Here is a 25,293-nt window from a genome sequence, read left to right as displayed (position 1 = left end):
AAATCACAAGGTCAATGAAAAAATGGGACAGCTTTGGATGAACGAAATGAACCTGAGAAACCTTACACTTCTGAACGGGAACACACCGGGCGACATCCCGGCACAGCCCACATGGAGACGAGAAAATCAATCTTCAACAATAGATTATCTCTTCGTGTCTGAAGACCTTGCAGCCAAAGTACATCGGTTCGAGATCACCAAAATGAAACACAGTGACCACGACATGCTAAAGATGTCGTTCAATGTTCACAGTCAGACTTCCCGAGAATTATGGCCCCATGACATCTCGTACCGATCCGGAAGAATCCGCCTTAACCTTAAAACCAAAGACTTAAACTCGGTAACATCGGCTTTGGAAGACTCCCCGGGCGTGATTGAATATCAACACCTGCTGACTCAATTTGTGGAACGTAAACAAAGCCTCAAACAACAAAAAACACTACACAAACATAAGTTCGATCTACAAGTATTGCAACAAAAACGAACTCTACGTAAAGAAATAAGGATGTTACCTAGAAGTAACAAGGAAACATATGCCGCGGCTAAAAATCCGAAGAGATGATGCGCAAGGTCAAAAACAAAAACTCAGCCGAATTTTGGCGCGTAATAAACAATCTTGCCACACCACAAATAGCACTACAAGCATCTCCAATTTGCCAAGAAACTTGGGTTAAACACTACACGAACTTATTCAACACACTTGAAGTGGAAAACAAAAGTATAAACGAGCATAAAGTCCCGTGGACATTGGAGTTTGACATTAACGACATCGCAAACTCAATTAAGAACTCCAACGGTTCAAGAGCTCCAGGGCCGGATGGCCTCACGAACCACACAATGAAACAAAACCCAAAAGAATGGGCAAAGCTCTGTTTACTCCTCTTCGAAAGAATAAAAATAAAACGAGCTACCCCAAGATCTTGGAAAAATGCCATAATTGTGCCAATCTTCAAAAAGGGGAACAGATCGGACCCGAGAGACTACCGACCCATTGCCTTGTTAGATGTAATAGGAAAAATCTACGCTACTCAACTTCAACAAACCCTAAAATCATGGGCACTTAAAAATCATCGTAATGACCCACGACAAGCGGGATTTGTCAAAGGCGTAGGTTGTGGTCTCAACACGCTCTTACTGAACCTCTTAAAAATGGAGTCAATACGAACTAACACTTCCATTTATGTCGCATCTATCGACTTTGCACACGCTTTCGACAGTGTTGACCGTCCCATTCTGTGGGAAAAACTGAAAGCTTGGAAGTGTCCTGCGGATCTTATAGATGCAATAAAAGAGCTCCATTCGAACACCACTGTGCAAGTCAGACTCGACCAGGGAGGCTCCCTATCTCCTCTGATTCCAACTTATAAAGGAGTGAAACAAGGATGCCCCTTGGCTGCAATCATGTTCAACCTCTTTATTTCTGACATAGGAGACACATTAAACGAGGTACCAGCTTTTCCACCTAAGATTCAAGGCTCGCAGCTGGGTGACTTGCTATACGCCGATGACCTATTAATCCTGGATGTCACACCGGTCGGCCTACAGCGAAAACTAGACGCCTTAGAAAGATATGTAATGGAAAACAAGCTTTGCCTAAATAAAAAGAAATGCGAAATCTTGATATTGCGCAACCTATCAGCCTACAAAAAGAGATCAACCCATTTTGTGTGGCACTTGGAAAAAACACCGCTTAGGATCTCCACTCACATAAAATACTTGGGAGCTATAATAAGTGCACACATAAATGACAATCCTTCGGTTGAGGCCACTAAAAGGAAATGCCAACAACTGGCTTGTCAGGCCGCGATCATAAACAAAAAATTCGGGAAATTTTCTATAAAAGCGGTGATCAATTTCTACAGACAAAAAGCAATACCAGCCTTGATCTATGGTGCTGAAAATATGTTCGGTTGCTCACACGAGTTATGGGACACACTCGAAAACAACTTTTGGACCAGAGCGCTACACATCTCCAAAGGATGTCCGACTAGCAACATAAGATTTGAACTGGGACTGACCTCAATACATGCGAGAGTTTGCTGGAACGCTTTAACTCTATACAGGAAGTCACAGCTCGCCAACGCCGCCCCTCCATTCAACATAATACATAAGCCAGACTTAGAGCCCGAATACACAATGCTCGCTAAATGGAATCGGCAATGCACTGAAATTCTGGACGCAAATGACATTACCGTTACCACCTTACTTGAAAATCCTGAGAAGGCCAAACGTAAACTATGGAGTGTGGATTGGCACCAAACCTGTACTGATAGATCTAGCTCTCGTCTCTTAAAAGAAGTTCCACCAGAAGCTAGAGAGCTAGACAAACTACAACCGTATCTGACGCAATTTCCTGATCAGAACTCAAGACTTCTATATCTGCACTTCCGGCTCAATCTGTTTATGACAAAAGACCGTACAAGCACCTGGCTATCTAAGGAACCCGTAGACTTAATCTGCCGCTTCTGTAAACGTTCGACAGAGACATTAAAACATCTGACGTTGCTTTGCCCTGAATTTCGCTCTTTGCGAACAAAGCTACTCGGACCACTCTTTGAGGCACAAAGTACCTATAAGAATCCGCCTTAACCTTAAAACCAAAGACTTAAACTCGGTAACATCGGCTTTGGAAGACTCCCCGGGCGTGATTGAATATCAACACCTGCTGACTCAATTTGTGGAACGTAAACAAAGCCTCAAACAACAAAAAACACTACACAAACATAAGTTCGATCTACAAGTATTGCAACAAAAACGAACTCTACGTAAAGAAATAAGGATGTTACCTAGAAGTAACAAGGAAACATATGCCGCGGCTAAAAATCCGAAGAGATGATGCGCAAGGTCAAAAACAAAAACTCAGCCGAATTTTGGCGCGTAATAAACAATCTTGCCACACCACAAATAGCACTACAAGCATCTCCAATTTGCCAAGAAACTTGGGTTAAACACTACACGAACTTATTCAACACACTTGAAGTGGAAAACAAAAGTATAAACGAGCATAAAGTCCCGTGGACATTGGAGTTTGACATTAACGACATCGCAAACTCAATTAAGAACTCCAACGGTTCAAGAGCTCCAGGGCCGGATGGCCTCACGAACCACACAATGAAACAAAACCCAAAAGAATGGGCAAAGCTCTGTTTACTCCTCTTCGAAAGAATAAAAATAAAACGAGCTACCCCAAGATCTTGGAAAAATGCCATAATTGTGCCAATCTTCAAAAAGGGGAACAGATCGGACCCGAGAGACTACCGACCCATTGCCTTGTTAGATGTAATAGGAAAAATCTACGCTACTCAACTTCAACAAACCCTAAAATCATGGGCACTTAAAAATCATCGTAATGACCCACGACAAGCGGGATTTGTCAAAGGCGTAGGTTGTGGTCTCAACACGCTCTTACTGAACCTCTTAAAAATGGAGTCAATACGAACTAACACTTCCATTTATGTCGCATCTATCGACTTTGCACACGCTTTCGACAGTGTTGACCGTCCCATTCTGTGGGAAAAACTGAAAGCTTGGAAGTGTCCTGCGGATCTTATAGATGCAATAAAAGAGCTCCATTCGAACACCACTGTGCAAGTCAGACTCGACCAGGGAGGCTCCCTATCTCCTCTGATTCCAACTTATAAAGGAGTGAAACAAGGATGCCCCTTGGCTGCAATCATGTTCAACCTCTTTATTTCTGACATAGGAGACACATTAAACGAGGTACCAGCTTTTCCACCTAAGATTCAAGGCTCGCAGCTGGGTGACTTGCTATACGCCGATGACCTATTAATCCTGGATGTCACACCGGTCGGCCTACAGCGAAAACTAGACGCCTTAGAAAGATATGTAATGGAAAACAAGCTTTGCCTAAATAAAAAGAAATGCGAAATCTTGATATTGCGCAACCTATCAGCCTACAAAAAGAGATCAACCCATTTTGTGTGGCACTTGGAAAAAACACCGCTTAGGATCTCCACTCACATAAAATACTTGGGAGCTATAATAAGTGCACACATAAATGACAATCCTTCGGTTGAGGCCACTAAAAGGAAATGCCAACAACTGGCTTGTCAGGCCGCGATCATAAACAAAAAATTCGGGAAATTTTCTATAAAAGCGGTGATCAATTTCTACAGACAAAAAGCAATACCAGCCTTGATCTATGGTGCTGAAAATATGTTCGGTTGCTCACACGAGTTATGGGACACACTCGAAAACAACTTTTGGACCAGAGCGCTACACATCTCCAAAGGATGTCCGACTAGCAACATAAGATTTGAACTGGGACTGACCTCAATACATGCGAGAGTTTGCTGGAACGCTTTAACTCTATACAGGAAGTCACAGCTCGCCAACGCCGCCCCTCCATTCAACATAATACATAAGCCAGACTTAGAGCCCGAATACACAATGCTCGCTAAATGGAATCGGCAATGCACTGAAATTCTGGACGCAAATGACATTACCGTTACCACCTTACTTGAAAATCCTGAGAAGGCCAAACGTAAACTATGGAGTGTGGATTGGCACCAAACCTGTACTGATAGATCTAGCTCTCGTCTCTTAAAAGAAGTTCCACCAGAAGCTAGAGAGCTAGACAAACTACAACCGTATCTGACGCAATTTCCTGATCAGAACTCAAGACTTCTATATCTGCACTTCCGGCTCAATCTGTTTATGACAAAAGACCGTACAAGCACCTGGCTATCTAAGGAACCCGTAGACTTAATCTGCCGCTTCTGTAAACGTTCGACAGAGACATTAAAACATCTGACGTTGCTTTGCCCTGAATTTCGCTCTTTGCGAACAAAGCTACTCGGACCACTCTTTGAGGCACAAAGTACCTATACAGCTGACGATTGGTGGAAGGTTATGTTTGAAGGTGCTGATCGAAAAATTATGTTTGGTCTAGTTCAACTGTTGAAGGTCTTGAAAATTCGGCTAAAAGAACAGACCTAGACAGTAGGAGGAGCCGACTGACAAAGCGTCTAAATAACACATGTTTGGTAAAAGAAACAAGAAAAAGTGCACTTTGCTATTGTTTTAAAGGTTTTTCCTGTAAACCATATAAAACGAATTAAAAAAAAAAAAAAAAAGACACTCCTTGGTCCGCCACGCCCATCCCTGACCTTTTAAGGCCTGACTCTGGTCTCGCTTCAGGGGCAACACCCGGTGCCAGGGGCGTACAATTGCATTTCGCTAAGCACACAACCCCTACACCTATTTCGACGGGTTCGTCGAAAAAGGTGAAAGCACCAGCAGGGCCATCGAAAATTTTGGCGGATTCCTCAGATCGTACAGATCCAAAGCCTTCCCCGCATCCGCAGCAGCGTCTTGCGACTATGCATTCCAAAACAATCAAGGGCGCTACACCTAAATCAGGTTTACACGTCGAAGCGCAGAAATACGAAACTACAACAGTCCCGAAAACCGCGGTAGGCCCAGAAATCACGAGTAGGCCTCAAAGGGAAAAACTGACCCCTAGGCCCTCTAACGCCGCGGAAGGCAATAAGTCTACCGATAGTCCTTCGGACCCACTAACTCACGCCGATTCAGCGATAATTGAAGACAGCAACACGAGAATTACTTTGGCGGTTGGGCTTATTCCTGTTCCGCCGAAAAACATGGGGCAGGCCACGGACAAATCTTTGGATGCTCCATGGTGCACCGATTCTCACGATACCTATGAGGACAGTCAAGAGCCTCTTTCCAACATACTGAGGGAAATTTATCGGCGCCGAAGGACGGAAGATGACGCTTTTTCACCTGTAGGCCCTTCTGGGTCCTCTAAATGGACAAGGGAGAAATTTGAAGGGTGTATGGACCGTCTTGAAAGAATTCAGTTTTTCTGAGCATCCTTCCCCTAAAAGATCTCGTGGAGAGCCTGATCTTCAATCTGCTTCACATTTCCAAGAAGATCAGCCTTCTGTCCCCGTCCGGCATGAAGACATCATCCAGATGGACACTTATAGGGTCATTTACAGTGAAGATGAAGAACCTTCCCTCCTACAGAATTACGATGAGGACCATCCGGATGCCACAGACAATTGGGAAGAAACCCAGCAAGTGGGACGGACCCATGGAAACTTCCCCATCAAGATCAGGCGACTGATGTATTGTGCCTGGATTCCCCTCCGTCCACCCCAGCTCACCAGGCCTCACCTGTAGACCACCAGATGGCCTTCAATACCATGTAAAAGAAGACAGCTGAGCATTTTAATATCTCTACTCAAGAGTCAGTGCCTGGGCAGGACTTTGTAGAGGATATTCTTAAGGAGAAACCTCCCTCTAGCCAGGCCATTCTCCTTAATTCTATCAAGAGAAGATTGGCTCCCTCCCTGGTTTCACCAGCTCAAACCCGGGTAACGGAAGGGACTGCTCAAAAATGTGGGAGGATTTAAGAGCTGTTAGCTATGGAAACAGAAAAGGTGGCGTCCTGCCACATACATTTAATCAATTTGCATACACATTTTCTGTAAAGATTTAACCATTTTACATGCTTAGTAGACGAAAAACGATATAGTTAGCTTACTTTCATTTAGGAAAGGGGAGCAGAAACACTTGTTGAGTACACTTAGCTTTTTATTTAGCCAGTGTCTAAAGATGCAGACTCAGTTCCACGTTTTGTTTATATTTCCCTGTGTAAGGGATTCTTTTTACAGGAAAACAACAAGATCTGCATTTCACTTGTATTCATATTATATAGAAAAAAAGAAAAATATAATCAAAACACAAACAAATGAGCATTGACACACACACACACACACACACACACACACACACACACACACACACACACACACACACACACACACACACACACACACACACACACACACACACACACACACACACACACACACACACACACACACACACACACACACACACACACACACACACACACACACACACACACACACACACACACACACACACACACACACACACACACACACACACACACACACACACACACACACACACACACACACACACACACACACGCAGTTCAATTACAGGGCAGAGAAAACAGTTGTGCTTAGCCTCAATATACAGAGCATTTCTTTGCTTAAAATATTTCAGAAGGCAACCAACAAAGAGTACAGTAACAGTTGGGTTCAAACTGTGATAGAATCAAGAATAGTCACTAGTACACCCTTCTTGATATTTTTGAGGTGCACTAAGTGTTTAAAGTTGACAGATTGGGGAGTGACCTAGTCGTTGGTCTACGTCTGGATGTAGATCGAATGATGATGCGTGACAGGGGTACCTTGCCCTCAAGATCGATTGCCCCGTGACGTTTCGGCAAGGAAGCCTTCTTCATGGGCATAGACCAGGTCTCCCTGCATAGGGGAACAGAACGAGGAGAAGTCTCAATAAGTGGTGGGCTCTCCTAAGCTTGGGCCGAGTGGCTCCAATACTAGCATTTACTAAAATTAAATTAAAACCATTAAGCAGGAGAGTGTAGGGAACGGGGCGTTCTTACACTTTCTAGTGGCTTGTGAGAACCAGTTACTGACCTGGACGAGATAAAGTGTGGCGCGTCTTCCTGTGGGGTAGAGGCAGGGGAGCCAGTTGCCATCTTGCTAGGGGAGGGTGCTCCTACTACCACACATGGCAAGTGGAGTTCTGGAAAAATGGAGAGACAGAGGTCGAGGTAAGCCGGCTGTATTATGTGTCATCTAGTTGTTAGGTGTGGAGTGCCTTATACAAGAATTAGAAAATACCTTTGCCACCATTTACGAACAATTTGGTGCACTGGTCAGGACTGGGGTAGCTGTTGACTGGAGGCTTGTGTCTACACGAACAGAGAGAGATAAGCAAAAGATGGAGACTTAGTTTCCCATGGGTCCGTGGAGTAATGGGAGTGCACTTATTTTTTAACATTGCTGGGATCAAACCCTATTGTTACTAGTTTGAGGATTAAAAAGACTGGGAACTAGAGTGTGCGCCTGACCTTTTTCTTTTTTACTTAATGTTGCAGGAAGCCCGGGTCCTGGAGGCAGCAGCACCGGGGGTTATCATGCCCTCGCTTTGAAGAGCCATAATCATGGTTTTTCCCCCTCCCCCAATTTTGGGTAAGATGTGTGTGTTTGGAGGGGAGTTAGTTCCTGGTCTCCTGAACAAAACATTGTGGCATCACTACAAATACAAGAATTCCTTGAGAATGTAATTAAACAAGCAATTGGCAACAGCTGAATATAAACACAGCCTCCCTGAAGAGAGTTGGAGACTCGAAAGTACTTGGAGGAGCAGAACTATTGTGCATTTGAACTGGCAGTTGGGGTTTAACCCAGGTATTTTTTAACATTGCTGGGATCAAACCCTGTAATTTCTAGTTTGAGGATTAAAAAGACTGGGAACTAGAGTGCGCGCATGACCTATTTCTTTTTCATTTTTACTTAATGGGAGTGCACTGACTCTCTACACAACAGGGAAAGATGCAGAAAATGCAAAAGACCATACATGTATCTTGGTAGGGCAATTTGTGTTCCACTGTGATTTTATGAGGCATGTACATTAGGTTGCAGGCCAGGATGAACGTTCTTAAGCAGTTTGTCAGGTCCTATGTTGGAGAGAAGAGTAAGCCGGAACAGGGTTAGGTGTCAGGGGCCGCGTGTGTACGCTGAATCGAAGTGCCCAGGCAGTGGGCCCCTTGAGGAGAATTGTAGGTTTACCTGAGGCCTGAACGACACAGCGTTGACTGCAGGAGGAGCTGGGAGTGCAGCTCACTAAGCATCAGCTAGTGTGCTGTGCCGATATCTAGCTGAGCGCATGTTTTGGTGATTAGTGTCACTGTGTGGGGCGCATGCGCTTTAGCGTATGTTGGGCCATTGTAATGGCAACCGAGGTAGCTGGGGAAGTGGAAGAGCAGTGAGGGCGGGCGGCGCTCAGAGAGCTAATCCAAGATCCTGTGGCAAGCCTGGGTTGCAGGACTGCTTGGGAAAAAGTGTCCATAGTGCTAGGATTTCACCCCACGTGGTTACAGCAAATTAAGGGATTTGAAAGAAAGGCGGAACTGGGCTGTGGTGCGTGGAGAGCTGGCAGCCCTGTGTTGGTGGGTGCAAGCGCCGAAAAACGTGCAGAGCTCTAGGGTCAGCTTGAGACCGTCTGGTGGAAGTTGGAGACAGAGCCAGATAGTTGGGTACAATTGGGCCTGACTGGTGCTTGCAACCAGTACGATGGAGTATAGCATGGTGCTACTTCAGTGGCAATACTGGAGGACTAATGTAGAAGGGGCATTTGGAAGGGAGCCAGCTAGCTTCTTAAGCCCTGGTGAGGTAAGGGAATCGTGTCCCAGCTGGTAAAGGGTAACATTGTAAATGTGGGTGTTTAAGAAGAGCCATTCACATATGGTGTAGCACAGTATAGTAAAGGCTGAAGAGTGGTAAAAGCGGGCAGACTCATGTAAAGGTAATGGGCATAGCTTTGTTGAGGCCTATGGTGGTAGATTTAAATTTAAAGATCCACCAGGCTTCTTTATGGTTTAAGGCATTGGTGGCGTTCGTGGTGTTAAGGACTCTCTCCGCGACCCACCAGCGCATGTCGTCTGCACTGTGCTGATGCTCGAGGTAGTGTGATACAAAGGGCACTGTGTGTATTAGACAGCAAATCCGTGATCTATGCTCTCCGATCCGTTTGTTCACTTGTTGTTTTGTTTGGCCTACATATCTCAGCCCACATGGGCATTCGATTATGTAGACTAAATTTGTAGTTTTACAATTGGAAAAGTGTTTAATTTTCCACTATTTTTCCTCGATCATAAATGTCGCTGTTTTCTTGGTCAATCTGCAGACATTGCAGGTTCCACAGGGGTGGTGGCCCACTATCTCTCGCATGCTCCAAAATTCAGACCTTTGCGACTTTTTGTTAAGCCTGGTGTGGGTTAGCATATCTTTGAGATTTCTTCCCGTTTCAGTCCCATTCTTGGAATGGGTTCATTCGGTAGGCTAAGCTGAATGAGGGGCCAGAATGTCTTGATTAGTGCCCTGAGTCTTGTGGTGCTGGGTCCAAAGGTAGTGATGCAGGTCAACTGTTCCCTGTCCGTATTCTGTATTTTTGGTGTGAGTAGCGTCTCCCGTGGAGTGTACTGCGCTCTCTTTTTTGTATTTCTGACCAGTTTTCTCGTGTATACTCTGTTTTGTAGTTTGTTCTGAAGTATAGTGGCATAGTGGAAGTATCGTTCAAGATCTGTGCAGTTCCGTCTCAGCCGCAAAAATTGTCCAAAAGGTAGATTATTCCTTAGGTTACTTGGGTGGTTACTCCTATAGTGAAGGAGGGTGTTCCTATCCGTTTCCTTCCTGTATAAAGAGCAAATGTTTTCCTTTTCAAGATCTAGGAAATTGATGGCTTGGTTGCCTTTCTTCAGGAAAAAATTTCAGTTGTTTGCTCGTTCACCCAGTTAAGGAAGTTATCCAAGGAGGTGTCATTGTCCTGCCATATGAAGATAATATCATCAATGTATCGGAACCACCGGGAGATCCCATCTCTGAAGGAGTTGCTGGTGTTGAGGATGTATTGTTGTTCATATTTGGCCATGAATATGATGGCCAAGCTCGGGGCAAAGGCGGCCCCCATCGCGGTCCCGCTCACTTGTAGGTGAAACACCAAGTCAAAAGAAAAGAAATTGTTAAGGCCAGTTCTAGAAGCTCCACTATGAAGTTTGTTGGGACTCTTGATTGGGTCATATGATGTGTGAGGCGGTGACGGATACATTCTATTGCAGAGTTTTGCAGGATGCTGGTATATAGGCTGGTAATGTCCATGCTGACCAATAGTTCTACTGGAAAAAAATTGTTGGATTGCAAAGATGGAAAGGGTGGCCATTGTATCCCTTAGGTACATTGGTGTTTCTTGGTTTAGGGGTTTGAGAAAGTGGTCCACAAATTTACATATGGGTTCCAATATTGACCCACAGCCAGATACAATAGGTCTCCCGGGTGAGTGAAGTTGGTTCTTTGGATTTTTGGGAGGGCATAGAATGCTGGTCTTCTTCCTTCCGAAGTGGTCAGGAAGGCCTCTTCCTTGTCACTTATCCATCCATGATCAAAAGCAAATTTGGTTGTTTCCTGGATTCTGGTTTTGATCTCCATGGTAGGGTCTTTTTTCAACTTTTTGTAGTTAGTTGTTTCATCAAGGAGACATCTCACCATGTCTTTGTATTGGTTCAAATTTTGTACTACTATACCTCCACCTTTGTCTGCCAGCTCAAACCCGGGCAGTGAACCCAAGAGTTGAAAAGTTATTTCGGCCAGCTCCTTCGGACCCTCAATACATTAAAGGGCATGCCACCCCCGATTCTCTGGTATTGACTACCACCCAGAAATGGGCAGGAGTACCCCTTGCCACGGGGAGGCACCTTTGGATAGGGAATCCAAGAGACTGTATGCCTTGGGCAAGCGAGTCACCTCGGCTGCCGCATATACCACGCGTATAGCGAATAATACTACGCTGCTGGCGAATTATGCTGACGCTCACTGGAACCTACTTCAGGAAGGCCTCCATAAGGTCCCGAAACCCGTTAAGCCCAAGCTTCTCACTATTGTGGCCGAAGGAAGGCAGGTGAACCAGAATGTAATAAAAAACACTCTGGACACGACTGAAATAGCAGGCAGGTCTCTGGCCCAAGGAACCTTACTCAAAAGACACGCTTGGCTGCGTACCTCAGGGTTTAAGCCCGAAACACAAGCCTCGCTCATCAATAAACCAATTGAAGAAGCTAACCTCTTCAGAAAGGCGGTCGATGAGGCCCTAGAAACAGCCAAAAAAGATTATGAGACTCTTAAGTTTCTGCAACAAATCACTCAAAGACCTTCCCCCCAGAGAGGAAGTAACTCTCGGCGGTCCTTTCGAGGACAGTCCCTTGAAAGTCAGAACAACTATGGCACGGGTAACTTGAATACCGGACAAACCTCAGGAAGCCCCACATACTACCCTCTAAGGGGTCAGCGACACGGCAAAGCCAGAGGTAGAGGCCCCAATCCTAGAGGAGCCGCAGCCTCAGGTCAGAAATGACCATCAGATCCAGGTCCCCTCCCATGTCACCCCGGTCGGGGGGCGCTTAACATCTTTCCTCACGGCATGGGAGGGGATAACTTCAGACCAGTGGGTCATAAAAACGGTCACCCACGGGTACTACGTGGAATTTGCCCGACCTCCACAATCCAGACCACTGCGCTTACTGCGCCTTTCACCGTACCATCTGGAGATCCTGAATCAAGAGGTGGAAGCGCTGCTGGGAAAGGACGCCATAGAAGCCGTCCCTATTCTTCAGGATATTTATTCTGTGTACTTCCTTGTACCCAAAAAGGACCTCACCATGCGCCCTGTTTTAGACCTGTGCCCAGCGAACAAGTTCATAAAACCTCAGAAGTTTTGCATGGTAATGCTACAAGAGGTGATCCCACTGTTGAAACAGGGGTACTACATGGCAACACTTGACATGAAAGATGCATTCTTTCATATTTCCATGTTGCCAGCTTACAGAAAATATCTAAGGTTAATGATAGAGGACAGGCATTACCAATTCAAGGTACTCCCCTTCGGTATCGCCTCGGTGCCAGGGGTGTTTACGAATGTCCTGGCAGAAGCTGCAGCACACCTGTGCAGGTTATCCGTCCCGGTTTACCCTTACCTCGACGACTGGCTCCTAACAGGGGACTCGTACGACACTTGTTTTTTGAACACCCAAAAAAACATCGACCATCTCTTCAGTCTGGGGTTCTCCAACAAGAAGAAATCCAGTCTAGTCCCCAGTCAAATAAAACAATTTCTGGGAGCTCTAATCCGGACGAAAGATGGCCTCGTCTTCCCCTCCAACGAGAGGGTTCAGAACATGCTTTTTCAGATCCCTAAATATGTAGCCAGTCGGGAGGTTGCGGTGCGCAAAGCCATGCGCTTGCTAGGAATGATGGTATTGTGCATATACTTGGTTCCCCACACGCAGCTGCGCATGCGTCCCATGCAAGAGCGGCTCAACAGCCAGTGGTGTCAGGCCAGCGGACAATGGGAAGATCTGGTAGTTGTCACGCCAGCCCTCGTTCTCTCTCTGCAGTGGTGGTCAAGAGAAAACCTCTTGAAGGGGAAGACATTCACCACCCCTACAATGGAAGCCACTCTCATGACAGACGCATCTCATGGGGTGGGTGCCTCACCTGCTTCAGCAGACACCACATGGAGTGTGGTCCCCGCAAGTAGCGGCCAATCATATAAACTTACTGGAGCTATTAGTGGTGTTCAAGGCATTAAAGGCTTTTCAGATGCAACTACAAGGGAAGACAGTGCTGATTCTAACAAACAGCACTACAGCCATGTATTACCTGAACAAACAGGGGGGCACTCACTCTCCAGGGCTATCCAAGCTGTCCCAAAACATTTGGATATGGGCTCTCAGACACAAGATGTTGCTGTTGTCCCAAGATGTTCCAGGGGAACTCAATCTTCTGGCAGACGTGCTCAGCAGAGATTTTCCTCTGCCCGAAGAATACGAATGGGGTTTGCACGAAGATATTGTGTCCAACGTCTTCGCAGAATAGGGCTTCCCAGAGATCGACCTGTTCGTAACTCAGGAGTACACCCAATGCCAAGACTATGCCTCCAGGTACCCCCAGAACCGCTCGAAGGGGAACGGTCTCTGGATAACATGGTCAGGGAAATGTGTCTCCCCTTCTCAAGAAGATAGTGCACAAGATGCAACAGGAACCAGTTACCATGATACTGGTGGCGCCGCCAACCCTGGTTCGCTCATCTGATTGAAATGTCCCTCTCCCCACCAATAAAACTATCCTGCCCATACAACATGTTATCTAAGGACAGGGGGGAAACCCTACACCCATGCCCACAAACTCTGAACTTGGCAGCCTGGCTCCTGCGGTCATAGAGTTTGGACACCTACAGCTCCCTCAGAGGTGCATGGACATACTCGGGGAAGCTAGAAAACCTAACACACCTTATTGCTATGCCAGCGAATGGAAACATTTTGTCATCTGGTGTAATTCCAAGGGTGTCAATCCCATCGATTGCTCACCCACACACATTGTACTGTACCTTACCCATCTGTTAGACACTGGGTTGGTCTTCAATTCCCTAAAGGTTCATCTGGCTGCTCTCTCAGCCTACACCACATCACAACAAAAAGTGTTGTGGTGGAAGATACCGGTGTTAAGGCCTTTATGGAAGGGGTTAAGAGGATTTATCCCCCAATTTCTCACCCAGCTCCTGGGAGGGACCTAAATGTGGCTTTGACCAGGCTGATGAGAGCTCCCTTTGAGCCAATGCATAAAGCAAGTCTCAAAGACCTGACTTATAAAACGGCCTTCATAGTGGCTATCACTTCTATTAGAAGGCTTCGCGAACTACAGGCTCTTTCTGTTCTACACCCCTTTGTTACAGTTCACAGGGATAAGGTAGTTCTGCGCATTCACCCCAGATTTGCGCCTAAATTCATCTCAAAGTTCCATGTGAACCATTCGATTGAACTACCTACTTTTTTCCAGAATCCCACTAGCATGGCCGAAAGAAGCCTACACACGCTAGATGTGCACAGGGCAGTCATGTTCTACCTGGAAAGAACTAAACCCCTGATGAAAACAAACCAATTTTTCGTTTCAGTGGCAGCTGGTAGAGAAGGGGATCCTGTCTCTAAATCGCCTATCTCAAGGTGGATTGTAAAATGCATCACACTCTGTTACACTCTTGCTAAGAGAGAACTGCCCTTCAAGCCTAGAGCACATTCTACTCGGGGGCACCTGGGCATCCGTAGCATTCATTGCAAATGTTCCCTTTGAGTCCATTTGCAAAGCAGCAACCTGGAGTTCTGTACACACCTTTACAAAACACTATTGCCTAGATACTCATTCTAGGTCTGATTCTCAGGTGGGACAAGCAGTACTAAGACATCTTTTCTCTACTGTTCCTTCTCACAACCCACCTCCAACTCTGGGTACTGCTCGCTAGTCTATGCACAGCATGTGATTCTAAGCAGATTAACAAGCATCAGAAGACATGCATTACTTACCGTAATAGCATTTCTGATTATTGTATCTGCTTGGATTCACATGCGCCCTCCCTACCTCCCCGCTCGGGGTGGAAGGAACATAGACATCTTACTACTTCTCTCTTCTTCATGTACTCACTCACAATAGCCTTGGGCTCCCTCATGGCAGAAAAAATACAATCAGAGGGACGTCGGCGCATTAGGGATTTTGGGTACACTTCACGTCACTAGGGATAGTGTTACAGAAACGCGTATGCCGACATCACCTTTCGGGCCCCGAAAGACAAGATGCTATACTCTGTGGTTACCACTGGATGTCGGACCATATGCACAGCATGTGAATCGAAGCAGATACAATCATCAGAAATTCTATTACGGTAAGTAATGCATGTCATCCTCATTTGGAGTCTGCATCGGAAATACCTGTGGTTTTCCATGGGGAAGGAGCATTTCCAGTTTCATGTGCTCCCGTCTCAGCTTGGCACTGCGCGTCTTTATGACGATGTCGGTCATCGCAGCTTTTCTTCGGCTACAGGGTATCCATGTGTATCCGTATTTGGACAACTGCCTGCTGCGCAGTTCTTGTCCACTGAACACCTCCAGCAACCTTCAGTCTCTCCTCCAGCTCCTGTTCCACCTTGGGCTGTCAGTGAACTGGTGGAAATCCTCCATGACGGTCTCTCAGGACTAGATTTTCCTGTGTTTTCATTGGAACACGATCAATTGCAGAGTGTACCTGACTGGGGACAGAATGGCAGATCTTTTGGCCACATGTCAGGTGTTTATTCAGTCGGAGAGCATGTCGGCCTGGTGGTTCCAGAGGCTTCTGGGCCTCATGGCTTCTTGCGTGTTGGCTCTTCCTCTTGCTCGTCTCAAAATGAGGCGGACGCAGATGGCTCTTCGGAGCTCCTGGCTTCGGGCAGTGGATCCAGATTCCAAAATGATACTGGTTCCACCTTTCATTGAGGCTGGACCTCTTGTGGAGGTTGTCTCTCAGCAATCTTGTCGGTGGGTCCTCCTTTCCAGGACCCTTGCCCACTATTGACAGTCAAAATGGATTCCTCCTTTCTGGGTAGGGGTGCGACGTATCATCTCCAGGTTTTCGATCCTTAGTCACCACAGGAAAGACAGTTTCATATAAATTATCTGGAGCTCCTGGCAATATTCCTGGTGCTGAAATTGTTCAAAACAGGCATTGTCAACAAGGTGGTCTGTTTGTTTTTTTGTTTGTTTTATTCGTATTTATATAGCGCACAACAGCCGAGGACATCGTGGCACTTGTTACAGTACAAAGCTTAGTTACTTAGTCATTAGCAATATATATACAGGTTGTAATATAGTTACATAGTCATTAGCAGTATATATACTGGTTACAATATAGTTATATTACATTTGTGTTATATTACAATATACATGGCAGAAGTGGAGGAGGCAGTCCTCCACTTGCTAGTTAAGGAGAGTGGCCTTGAGGTTGTTATGGAAGACAGAGATGGAAGTTTCAGCTCTAAGGGTGTCAGGGAGTGAGTTCCAGAGTTTGGTGCAATATAGGGGAAGCCTAGACCTCCCGCTGTGGCTCTCTTTATGCGTGGTATGTGTAGCTGGTTGGTGTACGGAGCTCTGGTGGGGCGCGTGGATGTGGTCCTTGATATTGCTTCAGATAGGTATGCTAGAGCGGTTTTGTTGATGCGCACCTGTAAGTGATGGTGAGGATTTTCAGAGTAATACGGTCTTTGACCTGGAGCCACCGTGCTTCACCTCTGGCGTGGGATATATGGTCTCTTGTAGGGATGCTCAGGGCGGCTCTGAGGGCATTGTTTTGTGTGATTTGCAGTCTGTGAATGTTTTTGGCGGAGGTGCCAGCTAGAAGGGTGTTGCAATAATTGAGTTTGGCTCCTATACTTGCTCTAGCTATGGCCAAGCGGTTGGGGGTGGATAAGTAGGGTTTAATGGCATTGATGAGTTTGGTGCTGAACGCTGATGCAGAGGCTATGGCTCTGACTTGTTTGTTCATCGATAGATTTGCATCAATGTGAACACCTAGAGTCTTGACAGAGGATGATACGGAGATGGTTGAGTTGTCTATGTTGAAGTTGTTGTATTGGGGGCTTAGTTTCGATAATGTGTTTGTCTGGCCAGGATGAGAATTTCAGTCTTCTCCCCATTAAGACAGAGGCCATTGATTGCCATCCAAGCTTGGATAGTGGCGTAGATGTTGTGAAGGGCCGTGGCGTTTTGGTGATCGAGTCCAGACAGGGGTAAAAGTACTTGTCCGCACGGACATTGCAGTGTCCATGTTTTATATCAACAAACGGGGGGTACCAGGTCTCCTCTTGTGGATCTTGCCATTCACATTTGGGACAAGATCTCAGTATAAGAGTAAATGGTTACGGTTCTGCCACTGGTGTTTAGCTAGGCAGCTGGACCCCAGGGATGCTACTATCGACCTAGTCCTGTCTTTTGTCTCACATCTGGCAGAATCGTGCATTCATGTCTTGTCTTGCAGGACTTATTTGTCGACTGTCTCCGCTTACCTGTCCACTGACCAGTATTCTTTTTCACTGACGAATCCGGTCATTAAAAGTCACTTTGCGGGCCTATTACATCTTTACCCTCCTGTTCGCAACCTGCATCCAAGGTGGGATCTGAATGTGGTCCTTACGGCCTTGTGTCATAAGCCTTTTGAGCCCATGGCTACTCTCGATTTTAAGTACCTTTCATGGAAAGTGTCCTTTTTTAATGCTGTGACTTTGGCAAAGCGTGTAAGTGAGCTTCAGGCCTCGTCGGTAGAGCATCCATTCCTTACTTTTCATAAGGATAAGGTTGTCCTGCGGACGAATCCCTCCTTTCCTCCGAAGGTGGTCTCTGATTTTCATTTGAATCAGTCAATTTCATTGCCTGTCTTCTTTCCAGATCCGGCCTCAGAGGCCAAAAGGGTTCTGCACTACCTGAACGTTAGAACAGCCCTTAAATTCTATCTGGACAGAACATCTGAGTTTAGGAACTCTTTGCAGCTTTTTGTGACCTTCGGAAATCCACAGGGAAAGCCGGCCTCGAAAGCAACCATCTCCCAATGGATTGCTCCCTGTATTTCTGAGGCGTATACCATTCAGGGTCTTCGAGCCCCAAAGGGAATTCATGCTCATCCTGTGCGGGGCAAGGCGGCTGCCGTTGCCTTCCAAAAATATGTTCCCTGGGAGACCATCGCGAAAGTGGCTACGTGGGCCTCCCGCTCAGCTCTTTGTAAACATTACTGTCTGGACCTGAGCTTCAGGGCTGATGCTCAGTTCGGCCAAGCTCTGCTTGGGAACCTGTTTCAATAAGGAGTTTCCATCCACCCATAATTCCTGTGAAGAAAGCTTGGGAATCTCCTATAAGTATGGAGGAAAGGGGACAGGGACGTAGGAGTAAAATAAACTTACTCACCGTAGTGACTACCTTACTCCTAGTCAGTAGTCCCCTTTCCTCTAAATATGCCCGCCCACCGTCCCCTCTAATAAGTTTCCTCTGTTATTGCTTAAAGGTCTCAGACCTGGCGATAGAAAAGGACTGATGGGCGATGCGCTAGGCGGGCTAAGGATGGCAGGGTTACAGCCACGTGCGGTATGCCGCGTAAAAGAGAAGGAAACATTTTTGAAAAATGTGATGCTTTTTACAAAGTGCGTCGGTCCCGTTCCACAGGACGGAATGTCCCATACGTATGGAGGAAAGGGGACTATGGACTAGGAGTAAGGTAGTCACTACGGTGAGTAACTTTATTAATCTGCTTCATCAGTAGGAAACTGAAGGACCGTGAGACAAGGTGGGCAACAATTGAAAGAGAATGTTTGCCATTGTGTGGTCTCTGAAGAAGTTTAGACCATACTTGTATGGATCTACTTTTGTAATTGAAACAGACCACCAACCCTTGAGATGGTTAATGCAGATGAAGGGGGAGAATCCTAAATTGTTAAGATGGTCAATCAGCATTCAGGGGTTTGATTTCACCATAGAACACAGATCAGTCAGGGTGTAATCACCAAAATTCTGATGGTCTCTCCAGAAAGTATGACTGACTGGATTGGGAGAATCATCCAGGAGTGGATTAAATCCTCCTGTCACTTAGGTGCTCATTTTGTCAAAATGGCCCTGGTCGTCTTTTTTCGCCATTTCTTGTTGGATAGCTTCTCCTCGAGATTTACTCTGTGCGCCAAAACAGGTTTGGTCCCTTTGTTCATTTTGTCTTTGGCAGGATTCACTGGTGAAGCCCGCCTGTGGCTCCAGCATGTCTGGCAGGGCAGCAAGTGAGGGAGGTTCCTGACACTCCCTGTGCTTAGTCCCTTTGGTTACTGGAATGCACCCAAAGGTGATTGGCCTGCTGGCTGTCCTTGGAGGACAGCCACCCTGCTGTGCGAGTGACAGCTAGGCTGCAAATTAATGGGAGAAACTTGCATAAAAGGCAAGGTCTTTTGCAAGGAAGGCAGAGTCGACCACTGGACGAAGGAATCAGAAGAAGAATTTGGAAGAGAAGCTTCCTGCAACTGGCCCGTTGGTTTGCCCGGTGAAGCCCTGCTGCAGTGCTGAAGCTCTGAATTTGCCTCGACTAGAGAAGCCCTGCAAAAGAAGACTTCTCTCCTTGGGTTGGTGGGACCAATCGACCCCAAGACGAACTCGACTGAAAATCCTCTCTGGTGGCTGTACTTCCATTGCTGCTGCAGGAACCGAGTGCCAGCGGACAGGAACACCAGAATATAGTGAATCGTTTTTAAGCCAGACCCAAGCTCCAGGATGATCCTACGGACTCCCTTGAAGCCGGGCTGACCAAGCCTGAGCCACCTCAACAGTGCTGGATCCCGGAAGCAAGGAAAGTCCACAAGGTGTCTAAGAACCGCAGTGGTGCTATTTGTGAGAAGCTGAAATGAACTTTGTGTCTCACAAGGACCACCCCTAGGTAAGAAAGAATTGTTGGTGTCGACTACTCATGCCTTGGGTCCTTTTGCAGGCGTTCATGTGGTCTCGGTTGCAATGGCTGAAGTCAGTGTCTGGTCTGGTCTGGTTTGGGTTGGCCTAGCAGTGGTTCTGACCTCTTGAAGCAGAATGTGTTTCAGAGTTGCAGACAGATAACAATAGTGCAGGTAACAAGGTTCCTAGGCCACAAGGCTTAAAAGTGAGATAGTGTACAGTGCAGTGATGAGGCCCAATCGATGGATGATCAACCACCAGGATGCTCCTGGCACACGTCTGAATTTCATGGACAGCAGGACAGGATACAAGGCTGGTTAAGCCCACCAGTATAAGGGAGGAAGACACTGTCTAAGGTCTTGCCTGGTCAGTGAAGATAGTCTAAAACAGGATCCCCAATCGCCAGTTTTGGCCATGCTGGGTCCCTCAGCACCAGTCATTCCATTTTTCTCAGCCGTATCTTCTATTTTCAGAATCCTGGTTTCATCGTACAACTTCCAAAATGGCTTCAGCCCTTCCCTTCCTTAAACAAAACCCTTACTGGGCGCTGGCTTAGCACACAAATGGGAAGAATCTTCACCATTCAAACGGACAGCAACTGTTTTATCATGCACAACCAGCTGACTCGCATCTGCCCAGCAGCAGACATCTCCATAGGGAAATGTGGATTAGTACCAGGCAGTCCAAATCCCAGTTTCAATCAGTTATCCAAGGCTGAAGCCTGCAAAAGTGCATTACCTATATGGGAGATTTCCGTCTGTTGGGGGGAATTTTGGGGGCTGGCAAAAACAAGATGGCCAAAGACAGGACTTAAAACCATATGGGGTGTCCATTGTCAATATATGGTACCCAAAATTGCATTATCACAGGAAAAATAAGATGGTGCACAGCAGTTCAGAGGGAAATAAATGTAATACACGGTTCACTGCTACATGCCTGTCTCGTGCATATCTAGGAAGAAACACAAAGGTTGTTATACAAAATGAAAAAGACACAGAGTGACCCTATTACACTCCACTGAAGGTAGCTTGTATTACAGAGTGAAACCACAAGAAACAAGTTAGTGTGATTAAAAACTCCCTCTGCACTGGTAGCTTTAGGGTCTGAACATGGCAGCCAAAGCATGTGAGTTGAGAAGGTGAGTGATGCTAAGAAGACCACAATCACCACAAAAGCAGCCAGGATACCTAGACCTAGATATGCTCAGGGGCGCGTGGGATTGGGGGGGGGCATTGAAAACAATGGAGGGAAAGTTGTGTAACAACCATGAATACTTAAACACACCCATTTAAATAAATCCTAATGAGTCCACGACAGTATATGCAAGTTGTGGTTTGGATGCTGCCAGTAGTCCTCTTCAAATAATTGTGGCCTTAGATGAATAATAAACAGTAATCCGAACGAATTATATATCCTTAATTTTATTTTGTTTTTCAGAAAACACAGCAGTGGTGAGAAAGAGACCAACACGTTACCATCGCCTCCTCTTCTTTCCGTAGTAGATGACCATAATCAGGTACTTAAACAATATGTGAACCTTCTTTATTTCCTTAACATGATTCCATTTTCTATTTTATGTAAGCTTTTGTACAGTGCTGGCCCTAACAGAGATTATTGGGGAGCTTTACAAGGTTAAAATAAAGGAGCTGAAAAAGAGGTTACAATGTTGTTTAGAACAGATCAGGATAGATAAAGGATAGTGAGGGTGGGGACATCTGGCTTGATTAGGTGGGGTGGGTGTTGGATTTTAGTCTTTCCACACCTTTGCATTTTGAGTTCTCTTCCTCGCGGGTGTAGTTGCTTTTCTAAACACGCTCTGTTCGTTTGAGCTTCAGTGGTTGGGGTAACCATACACAAGAGTTTTTTAATTCTTATAATGTTTATCTGAAACCACATGGTTATGTCCAGTTTTCTGCTACCCCAGCATCACATATTTCCATTGTCATTGGCAGAATACTCTTTCCATATAGCTTGTTCAGAGTCTTAACTTTGAATGCTCTTGGATGCCCAGCTAGCTAGTCTCCGGTTTGCCTATAACAGAGTGTTGGGGAGGAGCTAGGGCCTTCCTGCACCCCTCAAGCCCTTTACAATTAGGCAAGACTTCTAAGCACTATAGCACTGAGAAAGCTTTTTTCATGCAAAATAATCACACGCAGGCGTGGCCAGCCACTAAATGAAAATAGGATTTAAATATAAGGTGCAAATAAAGATTTAGCTGAATATATTTGTAACACTGTTAGATTGTATTTAGCTTATCTCAAAGCAGGCTCTCTGCCAGAAGGAATGTAGCCTGTGCTAAAGGTGGACTACAGGCATTGTGTCACTGTCACTGAGGCTAGCTCTCGCAGAGCACACGAAGTAGATGAGTAGATGTTTCTGTTCATCAAATGAGCATGCAGACTAAGAATAGCAGAATGTACTTGCTCATGCACACAATGCAACAATATGTAAAAATAATGATTTTTGTAAAAAATTACTGGACCAGATCAAATATAATTATGTTGAGTGAAGTGTTGAGAGAACGGCGGGAAGATGTGTTTATGTATGAATGTTTATAACATAGCAAATGATACTAAACAAGAGCAAAATGTATTCCTGCAGAGGGAGCAGTATGTTAAAATAGGATTGGTCTAAATGCAAACCTGGCCATGCAACACTGGTGACTGCAGCATCCCTTGTATGGCAGGAAGAACCGTTTTGGATGAGCTCTGCCGGTATAGTCAAGAGTATTTAAGCTCCAGGCCCAGCATCAGTCTTCAGGGCCTGGGACTGGTTGAGGGACAGAATATACCGCTCTGGGGCAGAGTTCTTTACTAATCCTCACTTCTGTACAGATTAAATATGTTATATTTTGCAAGATAGACTCATGGCCTCAATTCACTAGAGGGGTGCATTTACTCTGGTGTGAGCGTGATCAGGGGGTACCCCAATGTATTTAAGGGGTACAAGTATGGCCTACCTTTCAAGAGCGTTTATAAATTATTTTGTCCCCTTTAAAATATGGTGTTCAGACAAGTAGTGGTGTCGGTGACCAGAAATCATCTTTAATATAGAAAAAAGAAAAATGACACTATTTTACTTGCGAAGATGAATTATCAGCTCAAAGCGGTAACATAGATCGGCGAGTTGCGCACTTGCTGTTGATACCTGTATGTGACTATGGGTCTCAATTTTGTATCCCAGTAAGGCAGACTCAGTCTTTCATCCTTCTGTGGTTCATAAAATAAGTACCAATTTCAGGTGGGTAGTAACACATTTTTATAAATGTTTTCTATGTAAAGCTTGTTTGGTGAATGTACCAGAGGTGCTTTTCTTCACTGCCAAAAGCTCTCTCATCTCTTCCTCTGCTTAGCCAGTACCCACCTGATACTCTCCCCTACTCTTCTTCAGCTAGAAACCTTTGTGTTATCTATGACCCTTCTCACACCTTCTGTACTTTCATCTCCAAAACTGGAACAGCAGCTCGCCTCAACCTCCTAAATATTGGGGAAATCAGGCACCTCCTTACTTTCAACACCGCCAAGCATCTCTTAACCACTCTAGTCTTTAAACTGGACTACTGTGCCAGCATCCTCTTTGGTCTCCCCAACCATGCTGCTTGTACTCGCGATAAGATCATTAACTTCGCTACCAGGAAGCTTTGAACTCCATCACTTCACACCTACTTCCTCGTACAGTCCCCAAGCTGGATGGCTGATTATGCAAAACAGGGCCAGATTTCAATTTCTTCACCTGGTTCTCGGTAAGGCACCACTGTATCTATCCTTCTCTATCCATCTCTACAAGCCTTCTCGTAATCGCCACTCTGCCTCCTTGACTACCTTTGTGGCTCCTCGACCTCCCACTGCTTCTTCTCTGTTAGGAAAAATTTCTCTTTGCTGCACCTTTCCTTCCATTTTTGATCCTAACCCATACTTTTTACAGTGCAGTGAAGCCTTAAGCTTCATACACTGTGTTTTGCTCATCTGTTATGGGGAAACGGACATGTCCTGCAGGCTGTCAGTACTGGGAAACATTGTTCCCCTTAGTCTAGTTACTTTGTTACTACTTTAGTAACTTCTTTTGTGTTAACCATTATCATTGTACAATGCATCTTACAATGCAGTACAATAGGGTACACTTTTTGTTTTGCCCTAGACTTAACACTTAAAAGTATTTTTGGTTGCTCTAGGCGTGTTAAATGGACAAGCTGGTGGCAGCAGTGACTTTTTACCATTTTCTGGTGCTTTTCGTTTTTGCCTTAGTGCATTTACTACGGTTGGCTACTAACTGTGGCTAGTGTCCAAACATGGCCGTGCCACATGGTTTTTCGCTTGTCCTTTGGCCATCTTGCCTTTTAGCCATTTTATTGGCCTGTGCGGCCTGGAAAATCCTTATATGGACTTCCAGTGCCCGGTAAAGCAGAAGCTCTCGGCGGGCTACTGGAGGGCTTGTGTGTTTGCTGGCAGGATGTGGGCTGGGACTGTCTGGTCCCAATCCACAAACTGTTTTCAGTGTGTCTGAGTGTTATGCATTGAGTGTTTCCACCAGTGGTCCTGATTGGACTACTGCTCGGCTGTGTGTGGGGCTAGTTCTGCTATTGACTAGTGGGAGTTTCAGCTCTTACCTGGCTTTTAGGATAAAAAGAGGACCTCTGCACCCACTCTTCAGAGATCCTGAAGGAGCCAAGACTCCTATCCAGCTGTGAGACCTGTGAAGAGACCGAACACCTGCCTGAAGGATATGATATATGGTATGATATGATCTGATATGGTATTTGTAACGCGCCTATACACAAGTGTTTCAAGGCGCGACGAGGCAGGGAGGGGGGAACAAGGGGAGACCGACAACGATCCTACTAGGCCAGGAGTCATTCAGATCGCGCAAGTGCATGGGTAGGGGGGACGGGAAAAGTGCAAGGGGGAAAGGGAGAGGGGAAAGTGCAGCACAAGGTTTGTAATGAACTAGATAAATAACAAGGGCCAGCTGGTAGCAAGTGCGAGATAAGTGCAGACAAGTGCTGGGAACAGGGGCTGTAGGGATACAGAGACAGTCCCGCAGTGCAGGGGTTGCCAGGAAGGCAGTGCGGGGGAGAGTGGCTGGGCCAAGGACTGAGATTGGTGAGTGGCCCAGTTGCTGATTCAGTACAGTTTCAGTGATTTAGCAGGGGAGAGGGGGAGAGAAAGCAGAAGCAAAGAGAAAGGTTTTGAGGTGCTTCCGGAACTGGAGATGGTTCTCCTCAAGTTTCAGGGAAGCAGGAAGGCTGTTCCAGAGGGAGGCCCCTGCTGCGGAGAGAGATCTCCGCCCAACTCGTTACTTGGAGAAGCGGCTGACCCTGAGGGAGTTGGAGGCGGAAGAGCGAAGTGCTCGAGAAGGAA

At 46.0% G+C, this 25,293-nt stretch overlaps 1 protein-coding gene across 6 annotated transcripts in view; it reads left to right on the top strand.

Moving 5' to 3' along the window:
• GARRE1 (granule associated Rac and RHOG effector 1) overlaps positions 1-25,293 on the top strand; it is a 1,148,859-nt gene that overhangs the window by 1,030,135 nt on the left and 93,431 nt on the right. For all 6 annotated transcript variants that reach the window (XM_069639445.1, XM_069639428.1, XM_069639448.1 and 3 more), the window contains one exon: positions 21,374-21,452. In XM_069639445.1, coding sequence (XP_069495546.1) covers positions 21,374-21,452 — 79 coding nt within the window. The remainder of the gene's footprint in view (positions 1-21,373; positions 21,453-25,293) is intronic.

This window comes from Ambystoma mexicanum, chromosome 1q (assembly GCF_040938575.1).
Source record: "Ambystoma mexicanum isolate Mex_15411 chromosome 1q, UKY_AmexF1_1, whole genome shotgun sequence".
Taxonomy (NCBI): domain Eukaryota; kingdom Metazoa; phylum Chordata; class Amphibia; order Caudata; family Ambystomatidae; genus Ambystoma; species Ambystoma mexicanum.
The sequence above is the reverse complement of the archived record's forward strand: the minus strand, read 5'-3'. Positions and strand labels throughout refer to the sequence as shown.